The following is a 17,954-nucleotide window of genomic DNA, read 5'->3' on the forward strand; positions in this document are numbered from 1 at the left end:
TGTATATGTGTATGTATATGTGTATGTATATGTGTATGTATATGTGTATGTATATGTGTATGTATATGTGTATGTATATGTGTATGTATATGTGTATGTATATGTGTATGTGTATGTGTACGTGTATGTATACGTGTATGTATACGTGTATGTATATGTGTATGTATGTGTATGTATATGTGTATGTATATGTATGTGTATGTATATATATATATATATATATATATATATATATATATATATATATATATATATATTTCAGCAACACGCTTATTTATTTATATATTTATTCATGTATTTATTTATTAACCCACTTATTAACTATCTATTTATGTCTAAAATGCCTTTCCTATTTCTGCATCCTCACCCCCCCTTGCTACTGTGACAACGAAATTTGCCGAATACGGCATGAATAAAGTTATCCAATCCAATCCAGTCCCATTTCGTTTTGTCCGATTCGCCCCGTCATACGATTGTCAACAATCCACCCCGCATAATTCGGGGATTTCCTCACTGATCAATTAACCAAAAGAAGCAATTTTGTGCCTCTTTCTACAAAAATAACTGCTATGAAATCATATTTTAATTGTTTGTCTTGGATGAACCACTAAAAAGACAAACACAAACATTATGGTTCCACACTTAAAATGTCTGGATCACTCCAAAGTAAAATGGCAGCGACCTCAGAAACCCCCAAATGGGGCTTTTGTTTGTGTGCGAGACGCCTGCAGCACGCACGTGTTTGCGAAGGACACGCCAAAGGCTAACGTTGTGGTCAGAACCCCCCGAAGTGGCATCTGAGACAAACATTGGGTGACAAGGCAGTGCCGTTTCGGTGTCCTTAACCACAGCTGACAATTCTACGCGCAGTGCCCTCAAAAAAGGCCGAATGAAAATAGCTGATGATGATGACAACATGGGGAAAAACAAAAGAGGGGAGACTGAAAATGCAGGGAAAGTAAAAACATGGGTTTGGCGAAGGTATTTGAAGGCCTGGGGGAGTTTCTATCTGCAGTTGATTTTCTAATTTCAAGATGTTTGGCAGTCCGAGACTAAAGCGGCCAGCTTTCATTAACTCGAGGTACATAGTTGCACATCTAATGACGTAAGATGCCAAAAGTTGGGCCAAATTTGAAATGAATTTATCTAGATTGTTTTCAGTGTTCACATAACCACAACCGGGATTTTTCGGACGTTTGGCTGACATTCTGCTTGGCATCGTTAAGCCGCACAAGCCAGAAAATTACGTGATGTTATCTGGGACGTGGGAAAATGGACCAAAACGGTATTTCTGTCCAAAAACAGACGTTACGAGAACAGCGATTCAATTGTTTGTTGCACGGCTAAATGGTGACTCACCAAAACAAAGCACATGGCTTAAAAACGCGGGCAGAATGGATTTTAACTTCTGCTGAATGGAATCAAAGTGGCCAGCGAAGAGCCATGAAGAAGGTTAGGAGTACTTATCCGCTAGTCAGATTCATGTCAAAGATGCTTCCAAAAAGGTAAAATAGCTCCATCACTGAGCAAAAACTCACAAATGCTCACTAACAAAAAAAAACTCCACACATCTACTTTCTTTAAAAATAGCAAGCAACAGGAAACATTCACAACTAACATGAAAAAAATCACTTGCAATATAAAAACCGTATTCAACAAAACAAGTGTTCCGTATCTTAGCACTGTCTTGTCAGTATAATTAATAATAGCAGTTCATTTAAATGATTCGCTGGGAAAAATATAACCTTGTTTAGAAAGGGAAAAAAACATTCTAAGCAGTTACTCCTAACTTGAGTATTAATTTTTACCAAATACTTTCTTACTTATACCTGAAGAAGGGGATGACTATTTGAATTATAACATCTAGTCTCTAGACACGCGAGTCATGGAATTCAACTGTGGCCAATAATCAAGTACTAGCAGGGTTACTTATGGTCGTCACTGATTGGCTGATCCGGCAGCGTAAAGCTAAAATGGCAAAAAAACAGTAACAAAGGCCCAAAGGCCTTCCTGTGTGTGGCTCCAGTTTTTTTTACCTAGGTCTACAATGTCTTGTGTGTCTTATGTCTGTCTTGCTACTGCAAACAAGACATTTCCCAAATACGGGATGAAATAAAGTTCTAACCAACAGCAGGTTGCCCGCTCTCATACTAATTTTGCCAATCAATATGAAGCCTTTAGTGATAATTCCTAAACTCAAAGGTAACTATTTGTACCAGACCCAACGATCCATTATGTTCCTGCACTGAAAAAGTATCAAGCGTACAAAAGCAGTTGAAAGCGCCCGAGTGCCAAGCTATTGTAATCCTGAATGGGACAACGGTTCAACAAGCGTTCCCCTCATGTATCGTTTACGAACCCCCTCGTTCCACCTTTTGTCAAAAGCCACATTTCCATCAAGCGTTGCAGTTGAGTTCTGTTTCCAGTTACAGTCAACGTTAATAAGGTTTTTCGCAACGGAGTCGTTGCGGATTGCCGTTGCGCATACATCTATGCCAGAATTCTTTTGTAATTAAGCTTTAGGAGCTATTTAATTTAGATGCAGTTCTCACTGAAATGGAATGGAAACAAAGGAATATAATCGCGCTGCTCTTATCGAGGCCTTCTTATTTCACAAAGTCTTGAATCCCGGTTTTACATTTGCAAGGCTGTCGTGAAAACGGTCACCGTGGGGTCTTATTCAAATGGCCACTTAAATCGCCGTGACTCTTTGGAGCCACCCGTTACGCCATTAATCATATCTAAAAGCTTCTCTTATTACAAGCCGTCCTCTTTAATAAGCCATTTCAATTGGAAAACAATACAATTATAGGCTGGATTAGGTAAAGGGCAAATTCAATTTTTGTTAACTGTTCATTCAAAGTTCTTGGGAGAGCAATTTATTCTCAAGATAACGAGTCTTGGTGATATTTAATAGTCATTTTGGTCCCACGGGTAAATATGAGGCACAATTGAAAAACTGCTGATTTGAGGTCAGTCCCTGGCGAATAATTCAACAATTCTTTGAAAGTAGTACATTTAAAAGAGAATATGGGAAAGCCACAGAGGTCATTATATCAATACTGTCATACGCAAAGAATCTAAAACACTGACTGAGGGAAGAGAACCTCATTTCAGCCGAGGCGAGGCACACTTTCTAATGGAAATTCAGATGCAATCATCCCAGAATGCACCTCTTTTCTGCCTAATAATCGGTCACCAGAACAAAGCCACCATTGAGCAAAGATTGTCTGTAATCTGGACCACCAAACTCCCTGCTATAATTAGCTCTTTTCTCCATCAAACATAGGCATACACTGACTTACAAGCAAGCTTCTGCTGGGAATCTAAATTGCGAGGGGATGATTCGGGGAAAAGACCAAGAAGCGAGCGATCCATCTTTGCTGCGTCAAGTCGCTTGGCATTGACGGCTAGACATTCCGCGTGGGGTAACACGGAAATATGTCATGAGGTCAATTTTCAAATGTACCGATAGTCAATCGAAAACCACCTCATTCACATTTCGAACAACCTTAAGAAGGATAGCGCCACAGTTTTACATCCCGCAGAACACGTCAAGGCGAGCACGGTACACGGTCAATTGGTCACCGGTCTTTTGGTCGCCTGGAAGGTAAGTGATAATTACCATTTAAATCGTTGCTCAAATTCCCTAAATACAAACTGTGAATTATTATTTAGTCATACTTAATGCCCTAGTAATTATTAGGCTAAAGAAAAGCTCAAAATTTCCCGTACTTTTATTGTTTTTTGTTGGAGAACTTGTTAAGACCCTGACTGACGTAGCTTCTTAAAGGGACAACGCGTCCAAAAGACCGGCGACCAATCGACCGGCGACCAATCGACCGGCGACCAATCGACCGCACACAGGCGAGCACAGCCTTCCACTTTCCTTCTTATAAACCTTGCCAAACTACGAGTTGTTCAGATAATGAGGGTCTTAATCTCACTTCCAGTGTCCTAATCAGAGTATGCATCCACATGTCTGGCTCGCAGCCTGACAAGCAGAGTCAGCCTCCCTCCAATCTTAGCAATGGCCTTCACTCCCAAAAGTGGATCGACACGAGCCGGTGGCATAGCGTACGAGGTGAGTGGAGGTGTGGCCGCCATGTTGCAATGAGCCCAATCGGGCGAGGAACAGAAGTGCTGACAGCTGCAAATGCCTTTTACCTGGGAGCCAAGAGATGTTCTACCATGAAAATTGTGTTTTGTTGACTTGCTTCTCACCGCCATCCTCCCAAGGCAGTTGATTAACCACCGTAAAAAAAACAGAGTCATCACAAATCTTGCCCAATAAACTGCAGGCTAAAATGAATCCAAGTATCGGCTCCAAAACGACGCAAATAGGGGGCGCAATTTCAATAAATTAGGCGACGTATGGGTATGATTAAGTGAACGGTCATCAAATCGGGAACGCACTTGATTTGAGATCATTCCGGCATTAAATGACATTTTCTTCGCCACTGTTATCGAGGCGTGACACACTACACACAGAAAGAACCGTTATAGCCCTCCACTGGCCGATAAAGCTATCAGATTGGCTAAAAGGATTCAAAAGCAGCAACAAAATTCCTGTTTTAGTTCCTCATTGGGAAATGACACAGCGCCGGTTTGGTTCTAAACGCTTCGGCATCAATCTTAACCCAGCGGCAGTAAAGAGAGACGCACGTCTCCTGAAATGAAGTGACCAGATGTCCAGCGGGGACCCGAAGGAGAGGGAGTGGCCGTCGGGGGCCAAGGACCACTTTGCAGTAGGCTAAACGTTGACTGGCTCTATCGTGGAAATAGATCCGCAGCTATGTTAATCGTTAACATGAGGTCACCCTCGTAACGCAAGTCTAACGTGGTGACGTTAACGTAAAACATGACACGAGCCACATAGCTTCACATGTGATGTAAAATGAATTCCAGAGAGATGAAAAATGGGCGTGGAATCCAAATGATTGGAATATTCATGACTTAAAAGTCCTCCTTTTTCATGCTTAACACACAAAATGTCAATTTGATGACTTGGCAAACTTAACTTACCTCCATTTGTGATTAAATCAGAAACATCCGAGTAAAACAAATGTACTTTCCCCTGCATTTATGTTTGTTTTTTGTTTTTTTAAGACCAACACAAGGGAAATCTGCAGGCCTGATCCAATCAATGCATTCCAGGTGTGCTCAGAACAATTGTTTGAATGTTTATTTTGGATAACGTCCATGTTTATAAAACTCCTTCCTCTCAATAAACTTCCCACGAATAAGCTATAAATGAACACGCATCAAAATCAGATAATAATTATGATTATTACATAGGAAGAGGTTGCGATCGCGGAATCCTTTTAGGGGGATTTTAGTGGGGGTGGACTCTTAAATGTGGATTCTATTCGCTTGATGGCGAAAATCAAGTCTTAATAATGTTAATTATAAATCATACAATATTTAAGAGAGCATTGATCACATTGTAGAAATGAAAAAGCAAGTCATTTTACCTACCATAACATTCCTTCTTCCTCTTCCGATCCCGTCCGCTCCTTTCCTCCTCGCAGTCTTAAAAAAAAAGAGACAAAAACACTCCTCGATTAGGATCCGGGAAAAGTGTTCAAGTGTCCATTTCTTGTCACTTTATACGCTCGCGTCTTAAGTTTTCACATTAGCATTGTTGCGTGTGTGCGTGCCGGAGGGCGATCCGACAAACGCGATTTCTAGTGGGAAAAAAAGCCAGCAAAATGCCACACAAAGTCGTCTTCAACGTGCCTGAGAAGAATGAAAAAAATGGGGTTTAAATGCAGGAAGGGCGAGTTTCAAAAGCGTCCTTTCCGAGTCTTTTTGTCTCTCGCTTGGCCACCACGTTGTTTGGAGCGATTATTATTTCCTTTGTTGTGTGCAAAATAAAAGATTCGCCAAGAGAGGGAAAGGCGAGCGAGATGTCTGCGATGATCCGAGCGGAGCTGAAGAAGAAAAAAAAAGAGAGAGAGAAAGGGAGAGAGAGAGAGAGAAAGGGGGAGGCGCAGGGGGGGCTAAGGTTGGATTCCGGTCCTCTTCGCTAGTGTTGTTGGGCTGCTGGCAGCATAAAAATGTGTGCAAGTCTTATTTTTTTGTGTCTGGTTCCCAATAATGGCGGCGGCCTTTCTCCCGACTCTAGGCGGCATCTCCCTTCCTCTTTCGGCCAACACAGAAAGACAGTCTCGCCCAGTGGTTCATGCACAACATTACAACATAACTCACATTATATTCTCTCTCTCTTTACACACAAACACACAAACATTTAGAAATCACCATTCATGCCATTGTGATTTTTTTTGTTCCTTCAGTATTTTAATTACTTTCATATTGGCATGGATATGTAAATATAAAATGCACTTTTCTACCTAATTATTTATGTGACCACTACTGTTATAACTTATTCATGTTGACTATGACTATTTTTTTATGTTAACTGTTATTATTATTATTGCTCGTTTCTTTGTTTGTTGTTGTTATTTGTGGACTTCTCTACTTATTTGTTGTTGAGTACATATTATGTTGACTAAGTATTTATTATTTATTAATTATTTGTTTGTTGTTCGTGGTGACGCTATATATATATATATATATATATATATATGTTTTCATGTAAATTATTTATATATTTTTTATTTTAAAAAAATATTATTACTTTTAAATGTGCATTATATATATAATGCACATTTAAAAGTAATAATATTTTTTTAAAATATTACTTTTAAATGTGCATTATATATAATGCACATTTAAAAGTAATATATTTTTTTTAAAATAAAAAATATATAAATAATTTACATGAAAACAAATGAATTAACGCTAGGGGCAATTCTGAGTGTTCAACCAGCCTAGCATGCATGTTTTTAGAATGTGGGAGGAAGCCAGAGTACCCGGAGAAAACCCACGCAAGCCCGGGGAGACCATGAATACTCCACACAGGAAGATCCAGACCTGGGATCAAACCCTCAATCTCAGAACCACGCGCTGACCACGTGTGTCAAGACCAAAACGCAGAAAATAGCTATAGAAATTGGATAGTCAAATATGTTTTAGTCTAAAAATGTAAATATTATTAGCTTGTCAAGGTTTGATACATTGCAGTTCAACAGACGCCGTAGAGACAGCCAATTTAATTAGTCTTCAGTGTACTTTAGGTGTTTGGACTGCGCATGAACCCAATGTAGGAACTCCACTAGTTTAGAATATAGTATGCATTTTTGTTGGCCACCATAGCCCTTAAAATGAAACACACAACAAGGCCTTGCTCAAAGTGCAGTGACCTTTGTTTGAACAAACACAAAAACAGAAGGCCAATCAGAGCGGACATTGTGTCGCTCTCAAGCAATATTTGTATGACCCGAGGCATGCAAAACAAGATTAACAGGGGTCAAAGTTTGTGCTAAAATAATCAGCCTTCTGTTTTTCATCCATTTTGTTTTTCTTTCTGCCTCGGCTTTTGACCTAACAGAATAGCATCATTACTTTAAATGAGACAAAATATTTAAAGACATACATGGTGCAATACCTATATTACTACTTGTCCTTGCTATTGAATTTTTTTTACCCTGATCGCTTTCTCCAAGTTTGCAGCTGGAATAGTTTTTGGTCTCAAGGGCCCAAGACATTCCTGCACTCAAACATTGTGCAATCCCTGACAGTCCTGATCCCTCCACCCAATCTAAATCCAATAAATGCTCAGCAAGAAACGCCATCCAAACTCCCAGCTGTGGAAATCCAGCTGCCCATCGAGACTACCGGCAATTCCGAGGTCACGATTGTAGCTTTAACACCACCACATAATCTATAAAGTACATATATTGTTCGTATTATTTTGCACGTTGATCAGAACTCTTATTCTTTTTTTTTTAATCGGCCACCGATTCAGGGTGTCCCACGTCTGGTGCCCGTGGTGAGCTGGGACAGGCTCCAGCACCCCCCACGACCCTTGTGAGAATAAGTGGTTCAAAAAATGAATGAATATTTAAATCTGGAGTTTTTAACTGTTAATCCAATTTATGATCGTATACAAATTACATCTAAACTACATCTTTATTCCTTAAAACACAATTGAAATTGTTTTAAAATATATATATTTGCTCACGATATAAAACAAAGCGGAAAAGCAAAGTAAACGATATAGCAATGATAAAGAAAATCATGTTTGAGGAATAAAAAAAACTACTCATGTGATCAACGAAAGAAATATTCTGGGTATTGTAGTTGAAAATGAAGCGCAAATATTTCAACCCCGCTGATAAAAACGACATCTCCCAACATGCAAAGCGGTCTAATCGCCCACTCCCTACTTCCTGTTAGCTTGGAAAAGATAGCGGGCGAATCGGAAGAACTACTCATGTATTTGAGTAATCGCTCTGCTTAATATTCCATAAACGTGCCTTTCTGGAGTCGACAAGGTCCCAAAAATAGGAGACGAACATGGTAAATGTGTGGCATATTAACGCAAAAACGTTTTAAAATGTTTGAGGTGCCGATCACTGCTAAGATGCTAACGTCTTAGATAGCTTTTGGCTAAATCGTTATTACTATAGACCCGTAATAATATCCAAACATGGCAATTCAATCATCAGAACGTAAAATAAACCCTCGATCGTTGGTGTTACGGATCACTTTGTCTCTGCATGTTTAAACTAAGATGTGTACATTTGAATGACATCGATCGCCAAAGTCATATTACATTATTAAGAGTGATTGCTTTAGTCCATGTCTAAGTGATGTGTTTTTACATTATATTCTAGATCCGCTTCATTCTGATCCAGAACCGAGCTGGCAAAACACGACTGGCCAAATGGTACATGCAATTCGACGACGATGAGAAGCAAAAATTAATCGAAGAGGTCCACGCTGTGGTGACTGTCAGAGATGCCAAGCACACCAACTTTGTGGAGGTAAAGAGGTTGTTACTATTTTGCAGGCAATATTCGAATCATATAGTAAGCAGAAACTCAGATATTTTCTTGACAGTCACCTTTTTTTTTTAAATAATGGCAGAAGGATTAATGAACAGTTCCAAATACTTGTCCGTAAAGATCCTGCCTGAAAGAAAATAAATCAAGTGTGCTCATGTCAATAAAAATGCAGCTCAACATGGAAATAAAAATCTAAATCATTGTTTGTTTTCACAGTTCCGAAACTTCAAGATCATCTACCGACGCTACGCCGGACTGTACTTCTGCATTTGTGTTGACGTGACTGATAATAACCTGGCGTATCTCGAGGGAATCCACAACTTTGTAGAGGTAAGACGCACACAGCACAGCATTATACACACTAGAGTTACTCTAAGTCAAGTATGATGATTTAGTTCTCATGCCCTGATTGTGTTCTGGAATGTCCGTTAATGATTATCATTGACTGCGGCACCTCATCACATTTCACTGTTTTTTTGATATTTTGAAGAATTGATTGATGCTAATTGACTTAAATCCTCTACTCTACACCAGTAAAAGCCTAACTAAATACACTAATAAATATATTTTCCTCATCCTAGGTGCTCAATGAGTACTTCCACAATGTTTGCGAACTGGATCTTGTCTTCAACTTCTACAAGGTAAATACATTGACAAAGCAATAAACATGTTTTTCTCCCGAATGTCATTAAAACTTGTGGCAGTTTTTCCATGTAAGGTCAAGACGAGAACGCTTAGCAACAAACAACTCCCCAGTTGATGCTTTTGCTAAATACATGTTTTTTTAAGCACTTAAGCCCACGCACAAATTAACACTAACCATTTTATTCTTTCGAGCTGTGCTAATAGATGTGGATGAATAACTGAGAAAACAATTAGTTTTAGTACTTTGGTTTTTACTTTCGAGACTACAAAAACGTATTCACAGTAAAATGGTGCAAAAAAAAATCGATAATTAGTCGTATTTGGAGAGACACTTTTCCAGGTTAGCTATAATAATTTCGCTTAAATGTCAAGAACTTTTGGCGCTGGCTAATAAATTGACAAAAATTCACTATTAATTATAAAACAGGTTAAATTGAATTGAATGCTTTTATTGTCATTAAACAAGTATAATGAGATTTAAAGCTTCAAGAAGTGTACAAATAACGAACAATCAATAAGTAATGCCAAATTTAAGTCTCTGAGGACTGTCCAAATACTTCGAGTTGACTTGTGTAAGGTCATTTAGTGGTTATTTTAAAATATGACAGGTTGTCATTTGCTGAGGTGACATTCCAGGAAGCTTGACTTTACATGAATAGGGAAAGAGATAATGCCACATCCTCTTTCAGCCTGCGGTTGGTGGCTGTCCTTGGCTATTTTTGTTCTGCGGTCCTGCTCACGTCAGATCGAATGTACGTCGAAAAACTCCCAGCCCTTAACGGCGCCGTTTTTCCCAACAGGTGTACACGGTGGTGGACGAGATGTTCCTCGCCGGGGAGATCAGGGAGACCAGTCAGACAAAGGTCCTCAAGCAGCTCCTCATGCTCCAATCGCTGGAATAGACAACGGATGGGCACGTACCTCGCTTCCTTCCCCTTCCCGTCGATGATAGGGAGGGGAGTTCGTAGACCTTGAAATTCTTTTGTGATATTTTGGATGTGTGGCGTGGCTTGTAATCCCCCCCCCCCCCATTATAAAATTGAAGAAGCCAAGTGAATCATCTCTTCCAATGGTTTGACAAGGCCGCCGCGTTGACATCCAACTCCCCCAATTAACCTTCATCTCAGAGCACTACTGTCATGAACAAGCACCGTCATAATCAGTGCACTCAGCGCTTAAAATGGATTTTTAAAACATGCCAATGGTGTCATATTAATCTTGTAAAGGCCATTTTACGACTTTAACATCACCTATAGAGCGTTAGGAATCTAAGATAATATCGGGGTAAAAACAGCTCTCTGGTTCAAGGGCCTTTGTATTGAACATGAATTTGCCAGAAAATTAAGCATAAATTATGGTTAAAAGAAATTGCTGTTTTCAATCTCTGGTACTGCGGGGTACCCGATTTCCCACCCTGTAGATTGCCATCCCTTGGCTCTATTGAGTGTACCCTGGTCGAATGTGTCATGGGAAACTGTCGCGGTACAAAATGGCCGTCCGTCTCCGTACAATGACATTTTAATGTAGTCTACTCCTCTGTATGACATGGTGCTTGTTTGCCACACTATTTGTGAAGCAGTACTGTTGTGTGTAGTATGGTTTGTGAGTAAATATGAATACATGTCTTAAGATAGTTATGTTGCCTATTAAATGAAGCATTCATTCCAGAGCACACAAAATGTGCCTCAATCAGTATTTACTAAATGTCAGTTACTTATTGGCTTCATGAAAGCAACTTTGCTTGTAAAACAACCGCCCATCAACTAAAGTTGACTATTTTCCAATATGGTTTCTGATGTTTTTATTTTGGTTTTGAATGATTCACTACAGTACTTATGTAATATTTCCTTTTGTGTCCATCCAAGTCCCCCACTTTTTTTTTACGATTCCCAGTTTGTCCCAGTATGTGTAAATAAAAATATATGAGAATAATTTAAGACCCCAAGTCTTTTTATTTCATCAACAATTGCACTTAACCCACTCATTTAACAAAAGAGGAGTGCTATTGATGTAAATATAAAGCAAATTTAATCAAATTTGTGCGTTTTATTTAACCTGGCATCATTATCCTGCTTTATGAAATTTTAGGGTTCTGACCAAAGAAAAAACAGTCCACAGGTTTAGTGTACTGGAAGCCCGGAATAATTACGTGAAGACTATTGAGTTGAATTTGACAAGGACATTGCTTAATTAAAGTTAGGAAACGACACTACTATTAGCTAAGGCAGGAATGACGTCATATGGGATTCCATTCAAGTGATTTGGCACCATCTCGTGGCGGCTGTCGGAATTACACCTTGTGGAATTGAATCATGAGGTCACCCGACAGCCTGGCCAAGATCAATAAATCAATCGATAGATACACTCTAGCAACATAAAACCACTCAGGCTGTAACTGAACCGAGCCAGGGGCATAAATCAAGACGATTGGGATGCCTTGGCAACCATTTACTGCTCATCATATGAGCCCAGCGATATTATAACCTTCCTCTTTTTAAAAGACAGATAAGCCTCTGGTGAAGACAATGTGAACAGTAATTTATGTTTTAAGAATAAAGCTTTTTTTTTTTCAATGACATGAATTGTTCACTGGAAAAAGACAAGCAGATTTACTGGGGATTGCATAATTATTACAATCAATGAGCAACACTCACCTTCTAAAGACAACTCTTATTTACAACACAAATCATATTCCAGATGTCCAGTCCTATTTAAGATTAAGTGTCATTTCTTACCAAGTGACAACTGAGTGGCTCCGAGTGGACTGAATGACATTTAAAAAAATAAATAAATAAATAAATAACAGTCGCATGTTTAACACCGACTCCCCTTGCCTAATTTAATGTCCTAATCAGATGTTCCTTCATAAGAAATGACATTGCAAATCTTTCTTTCAATTTCAAGTCAAATGAAAATGTACATTGATGTCATTACAGCACAGAAACAAAAACATCCGAAAAGTAAAAGTGCACTTGCAGAAGAAAAGCAGAATTGAGGCCACACTGAGAAGAAAATGGTACTAATAAGTAACAAAAAAAAGTATATATTGTTCTTGTCAGTGTGACCCTAATAACTCTTCATACAGAAGGAAGAAGAAAATGAACCAAAAAGTCTGATATAACACATTTCTTATCATCTCCAGTGTCTCTTTGCTCCAAGTGTGCTAACCCGCTGACTTGAGTTCCCAAAAGGTGTACGCTTTAGAACACGCAAACACGTTTGTTAGTTTTGGATGAGTCTGGCCTGATTTTTTTGTTTTTGTTTGGATTTTTTTCCTCCATTCAGCCTTAAGCAAAAGCTCGACAAAGCTCACCAGCTGTGGAGCAGAAATCAAGGAAATACCCCGTTGAGATCTGGCTATGTTCTTTTAGAGGGAAAGTAAAAAAAATAAAATCAAAATAAAACAGCCTTGTGCATATATAATCGTTTTGGGCGAATTGTGGGAAATGTGGTTTCTTGGTGACGTCTGTATGCGCATGAAGTGGCTGACTTGGGAGGTCTTTAAGTATATATATATTATACTTGGGCCAACTGGATCATGAGTATTACGTTGGTGCGTTTATAAAGCTGAGGAGTCCAAAAATGGATCCAATCCACTCAAATGCACAATTTCAAAAAAGGACAATGAAGCTCTTTTTGGCGTAACATTATTTTTTTTTTTCCATTTAACTCGTTAACTGTCATTTATGGCGATAGAAAGACGTCCAATCGCTGCCTGCCCTCCCAGTTCAAATAGGTTGTACGTCAACTAGTGAGGAAAGAATGTAAATTCGTAGCAGAAGAACGAAAAGAACCACAGGATTGGACGTCTGTCATCCCCAAATGGCATTGAAAGAGTTAAATCCCCTAGTTCCATTTCCGGAAAAGTGCTAAAACAAAGCACACTTGAATCCACAATCATTTATAAACTAAAAGAAGTGGAAATATTTGAACCAAAAACAGGAATGGAAGGACATGACTTAAAAATATGAATGGGACATGCCATACAAACAATGTCCATGTCTACTAAGGACTGAATACCATTCCGGCGCATCCTCACATCTATAAATACACCTTCTGAGAAGCCAAGAGTTGAAGTGGTCCTCATGACCGTTTCATCCAGGTGCTCCGAGGTGTGTGTCAGACACCCCAAAACACCTGGAGCTGAGAGACTTAAAACAGGTTCCCTGGCTAAACTTGTTGGAGTCTGAAGTCACTGACCTGCATGGGACATCTTGTGGACTGGACCAAAAGGAGCGTGCAACCCTAGCAACTACATTGCTGCTTGTTCTGTGCCGTGCTGCCTCGCGGTTGTCGTAGCTGCCTCAGCGAAGCGTCCCCGTACTGGATGCCCGAGCCCATCCTTTCTGGATCCAACTCACCTGGAGAGGCAAACACAATGGTCATGGAAGTGACTATTTTTGGACATTAATAAAAAAAATGTGGTGCTCACATATGTGGACATGTAGGCCAAGATATTAACATTTGTTAGTGTGGCCTACACAACCCAAAATGTGATATAATTCCGACATTTGTGGAAGGCAGGTTTCAATTCTAATATGATTTTTTAAATTGTATTTTCTATTGTTATTTTCATGTTTTTTTTTACCCTAAAGTTTTGTTTTCATTCTAACTGTGGAGATGATTTAACATTCACACAGATGTTAGTTCATCCCACAATGTGCTAACATTTATTGAAATGCAGTGCAAATTTGGAGTTTTTTAGAGATGCTTCTCTGCTACTTTTGGGTTATTAATTTTTTTGGGGGTGGATCATTCCATCCTCAATTTATGAACTATGGAGACCGAGAGCAATTCATGGTAATTGTATTTCACTTGTTCAAGCATCAATTCAGTGGTCGACGGCCACACCAGATGTTCACCTGATTCGATCTTGTTGAGGATAGTGCGAGCGCACTTGAAGAATCCGTCTTCTACGTTCTCCCCCGTCAGCGCGCTGGTCTCCAAGAACATCAGCTCTGCGCATACGGGCAAGGTCAGGCAACGAGGAAATATGACAACAACAAAGTGAATACAGATTTAAACGTATCCTTTGTCCTACCGTTTTCCTGAGCAAAGCGTGACGCCTCCAGGAAGGTGACCTCTCGCTCGGCCTCCAGGTCCTTCTTGTTGCCACACAGGATGATGACAATGTTAGGACTTGCTAGCGTTCGTGCGTCTGTCAGCCAGTTAGTCAGGGCGTTATATGTTTCCCGGCTGCGAGACAAGACATGGGGGAGCGTTATTTTTTTTAATTAGGTCTGAATCAAGATTTACTGTCACCTTTGTCTCTATTTGCACAAAAAAAACACAAAGGCAAAACCAGTACAGTCATCCCTCGAATATCACGGTTAATGTAGACCAGACATGGCCGAAAAATTGCGAAGTAGAGTCACCCCCATTTTTTTCTTTTTTTTTTCTTCAGTGCTGCGTCCTAGTAGCAAAAGTGGCTTCTGCTTACGAGTTTCAACATGGATTTTCACATTTTTATGAACTTTAAAATAATTAACAGCGGAAAAAAATCGCAAAGTAGTGAATTCGCGATAAGTGAAGACGCAATAATCGAGGGATTACTGTACAGTCGTTTCAATCTTTTGATCTAGAGCTAGTTAGCGAGTTTGGTATACAATTTCTGTTGTGTTGTTTAGGCTATAGCTAATTGCTAACATCATTTGTAAAGAACCAGCATCCTCGCAAAGGACACACACTTACCAATATGCACCAATTGTTGTCTTAAAGTCGACATACTACTCGGTATAGTGACAGGACCAAAATATTTTACCTTGTAATGTCATAGACAAGAAGTGCACCGGCTGCTCCACGATAGTAGCTGCGTGTCACCGAGCTGTGAACCCAAATAGTCACTGTTTTTAATTTTCCTACTTTCACACTAACCTTTGCATTTCAAAAAATAATCCATGAAATTACCGGAAGCGTTCCTGGCCGGCAGTGTCCCAGATCTGCAACTTGACCGTCTTCCCGGCGACATTGACCACCCTGGAACCAAATTCTACGCCGATGGTGTGGTTGGAGTCCTGTTTAACTACAAGCAACCACGCAAATATTCATTCAAAATAACTCTTACCTTGCATTCCTTCTTAAAGTCAGCTAATAACTTTGACAAAAACTCACATTTGTTCTCAATGAACTGATGGAGGAGGCAGGATTTCCCCGTCCCGGCGCTGCCAATCACAAGGAACTTAAAGAGGAAGTCTGAAAGTAGAAAAGAGTGGAGATCAATGCTAAGCAAATGCCAGGGGACAACCCGAACCGTCTGCGCTTGGCGCTCGAAACCGCGTAGACAATCCGTTTAATCTCGTCAAGCTCCCACTCTCGCGGCTTCTGGCAGGCTCCAAATGAACCTTCTAATCGCTGAGCACACAACACGGTTTGCGCGCTTTGACAATATTGGAAGGCCAAGCCAAGCAGCGGAACTTAACACACGTTCAGCGTCAAAGCTGTTAAACCCGGCTTCGGGTGACTGCGCCACTGCCGCAGCCAGGTGTTTGTACAGATGTTTTCACAGAGGACAACTACGAGATGATGAAACCAAGGCCGTGCATATGCATGCACGATTTTGTGTGCAATGATGCCAATAAAGCAACACTGCCGTCTACCGGAGGAAAAAGAAAAAAACAAGCACTCAAGCCACCTCCTTCAGCAAACATAGACCTAATGCCCAGGAGGTGTTTTGTCAAGGTGAAATTGGCAGTAGACTTCTGAAGAATAACATGAAGTCGTACTTAGAGGGGAAAAAACTCTTCCGCTTGATGTGTTAAGACAGCACAGCTGACTAAATAAAATTGGCAGTTTCTAAACGCTTGCCTCAGCTTTTCAAGCGTCTTCCCGGATGCCCTGCTGTCCCTCACACGGCAACCCGGTTGTGAGTGTGACAGCAGTGACACGCCAACTTTGCCATTTTATCAGCAGTCCACTGGGATGCTATGGTTGTTGGATCACAGTATCGAAAGAAGAGACAAGTTGGCTAATAACAAAATAGAACTAAAGGAAATCAAAACTTTACTTGCTGTACTTTATAAAATTACATATGTACCTACAGTAGTATACGCTGGCATTCGCTTACCAAGCAAAACTTGAGAGCCAATACAATCACGTTGACTTTCTCGAAATATGAATGGTGGCTATTGATCACACTGGTGAGTTATTTTATAAATAATTTATAATCCACGGTTATTAGGGATGTCCTCGATCCTGGATCCTACAGCCTGGCTATTTTAAGTCAGTGAATATTTTAGGTCATTTGAAGAAAACAAAAAAAAAAACACATTGGATCCATTTTTACCTTTTTCTTGTCTTGTTGTTTAAATGTAACATTTGAAAATAAAATGTGGAAAATACCGTTAACTCTTCAGATACCATTAACGTTGCATGACGTTCAGTCCATACGGATTGGACGTCTTGCACCGTCCGAGCCAAAACACACACAAACGGTGTCTAACTTCCTTATGCTGCAGGCCCATTGAGTTTCGCTTTATGTCATATATACATGTTTTTTAAAAATACGACAATGAATGCAGACCATTTTTTGTTTCATTACTTCTAGATTAGCGAGCCCTTGTGTCATTCATGACCGGAAATATTAAAGTTTGACCAACTTTCACCTGCAAAATGTAGCCTCCCCAGTGCTACGGAAGCGGGGTGTGTACCGTAAACTGCAGATATAAAAGATCCAAACACCCACACATAGACAGAAACGGCGTCTTTTATTTAAAAAAAAGTTCCCTATCCTTTAAGAATAATCACTATTAAGCAAGAGCGATCTACCCTGTAAACTAGCCAGTTTGCGATGTTAGCTAAGCGCTTTCCACATCCTGCCAGAGCGGAGGAACGTTCATATTTACGGCTTAGGAGGGGAATTAAAACACCCCGAACGAACATACCGTACGTCTCGGACATGTTGCCCCCCCTCGTTGCGGTGAATGAGTCAATCGGGCCGTTTTCACGGCTGACTTGAAAAGTCGGGCGTTTCTTCTTGTTATTTATTTTTAAATGATTTTTTAAATGCTGTCTGAGTGCTGCTTTCGCCTCAATCGAGCCGAGACGGACGCTGGGACTGCTTGATGACGTCATGCGTTGCCGTAAGTGTTGGGTTCACGTGCAGTTGGAAATCAAACAACAGGGCTGTACGGTTGAAAAGATCTTATTTCTGCTTTCTGCTTTTTGTTACGGAATTTAAATTAAAAGCAGAAGGCAAAATAAACATATCAATAAATTAAGGCCATCGTTCAAAATGCAGTTAATTGATGCTCGTTTACAATAATACTGAATCGTTTCTTTCGCTTTATGCACCACAGTGCAGGCATGACGTCATTAACCCTATGATGCACAAAATACGCGCAGCTAACCTGTTTCTCTTGTGTTTGTATTATACGTTCAGCTTTGTATTGTTGAGAATAA

General features: G+C 39.9%; 3 protein-coding genes across 4 annotated transcripts in view; 1 reads left to right on the top strand and 2 right to left on the bottom strand.

The window, feature by feature from the left end:
- The window catches only part of arhgap35a (Rho GTPase activating protein 35a), a 54,422-nt gene extending 48,267 nt beyond the window's left edge, over positions 1–6,155 (bottom strand). For both annotated transcript variants that reach the window (XM_077610795.1, XM_077610796.1), the window contains exon 1: positions 5,479–6,155. The gene's annotated coding sequence lies outside the window, so the exon portion shown is untranslated. The remainder of the gene's footprint in view (positions 1–5,478) is intronic.
- A 2,118-nt stretch (positions 6,156–8,273) lies between these two features.
- ap2s1 (adaptor related protein complex 2 subunit sigma 1) lies at positions 8,274–11,489 on the top strand. Its single transcript, XM_077611313.1, has 5 exons — positions 8,274–8,424; positions 8,742–8,891; positions 9,129–9,242; positions 9,494–9,553; positions 10,358–11,489. Exons 1-5 carry the CDS (start codon positions 8,422–8,424, stop codon positions 10,457–10,459), a joined length of 429 nt encoding a protein of 142 aa, XP_077467439.1. The 5' UTR covers positions 8,274–8,421; the 3' UTR covers positions 10,460–11,489.
- Positions 11,490–17,634, bottom strand: rab4b (RAB4B, member RAS oncogene family). Its single transcript, XM_077611311.1, has 7 exons — positions 17,438–17,634; positions 15,669–15,749; positions 15,465–15,579; positions 15,319–15,381; positions 14,599–14,753; positions 14,420–14,515; positions 11,490–13,918 (listed from the first exon to the last, which is right to left on the bottom strand). The coding sequence occupies exons 1-7, from the start codon at positions 17,625–17,627 to the stop codon at positions 13,803–13,805; spliced, it is 816 nt and encodes a 271-aa protein (XP_077467437.1). The 5' UTR covers positions 17,628–17,634; the 3' UTR covers positions 11,490–13,802.
- Between the last annotated feature and the right edge of the window lie 320 nt (positions 17,635–17,954).

This window comes from Stigmatopora argus, chromosome 10 (assembly GCF_051989625.1).
Source record: "Stigmatopora argus isolate UIUO_Sarg chromosome 10, RoL_Sarg_1.0, whole genome shotgun sequence".
NCBI lineage: Eukaryota > Metazoa > Chordata > Actinopteri > Syngnathiformes > Syngnathidae > Stigmatopora > Stigmatopora argus.

Excerpts from the sequence above, each read along its gene's own strand:
- ap2s1 (XM_077611313.1), top strand. Across the intron at positions 8,892-9,128 it reads AGCACACCAACTTTGTGGAG|TTCCGAAACTTCAAGATCAT; the intron begins GTAAAGAGGTTG and ends TTGTTTTCACAG. Across the intron at positions 9,243-9,493 it reads GAATCCACAACTTTGTAGAG|GTGCTCAATGAGTACTTCCA; the intron begins GTAAGACGCACA and ends TCCTCATCCTAG.
- rab4b (XM_077611311.1), bottom strand. The coding sequence starts at position 17,627 with ATGACGTCATCAAGCAGTCCCAGCGTCCGTCTCGGCTCGATTGAGGCG. Across the intron at positions 15,382-15,464 it reads GCCGGCCAGGAACGCTTCCG|CTCGGTGACACGCAGCTACT; the intron begins GTAATTTCATGG and ends TTGGGTTCACAG. Across the intron at positions 14,754-15,318 it reads CTTGTCTATGACATTACAAG|CCGGGAAACATATAACGCCC; the intron begins GTAAAATATTTT and ends CTTGTCTCGCAG.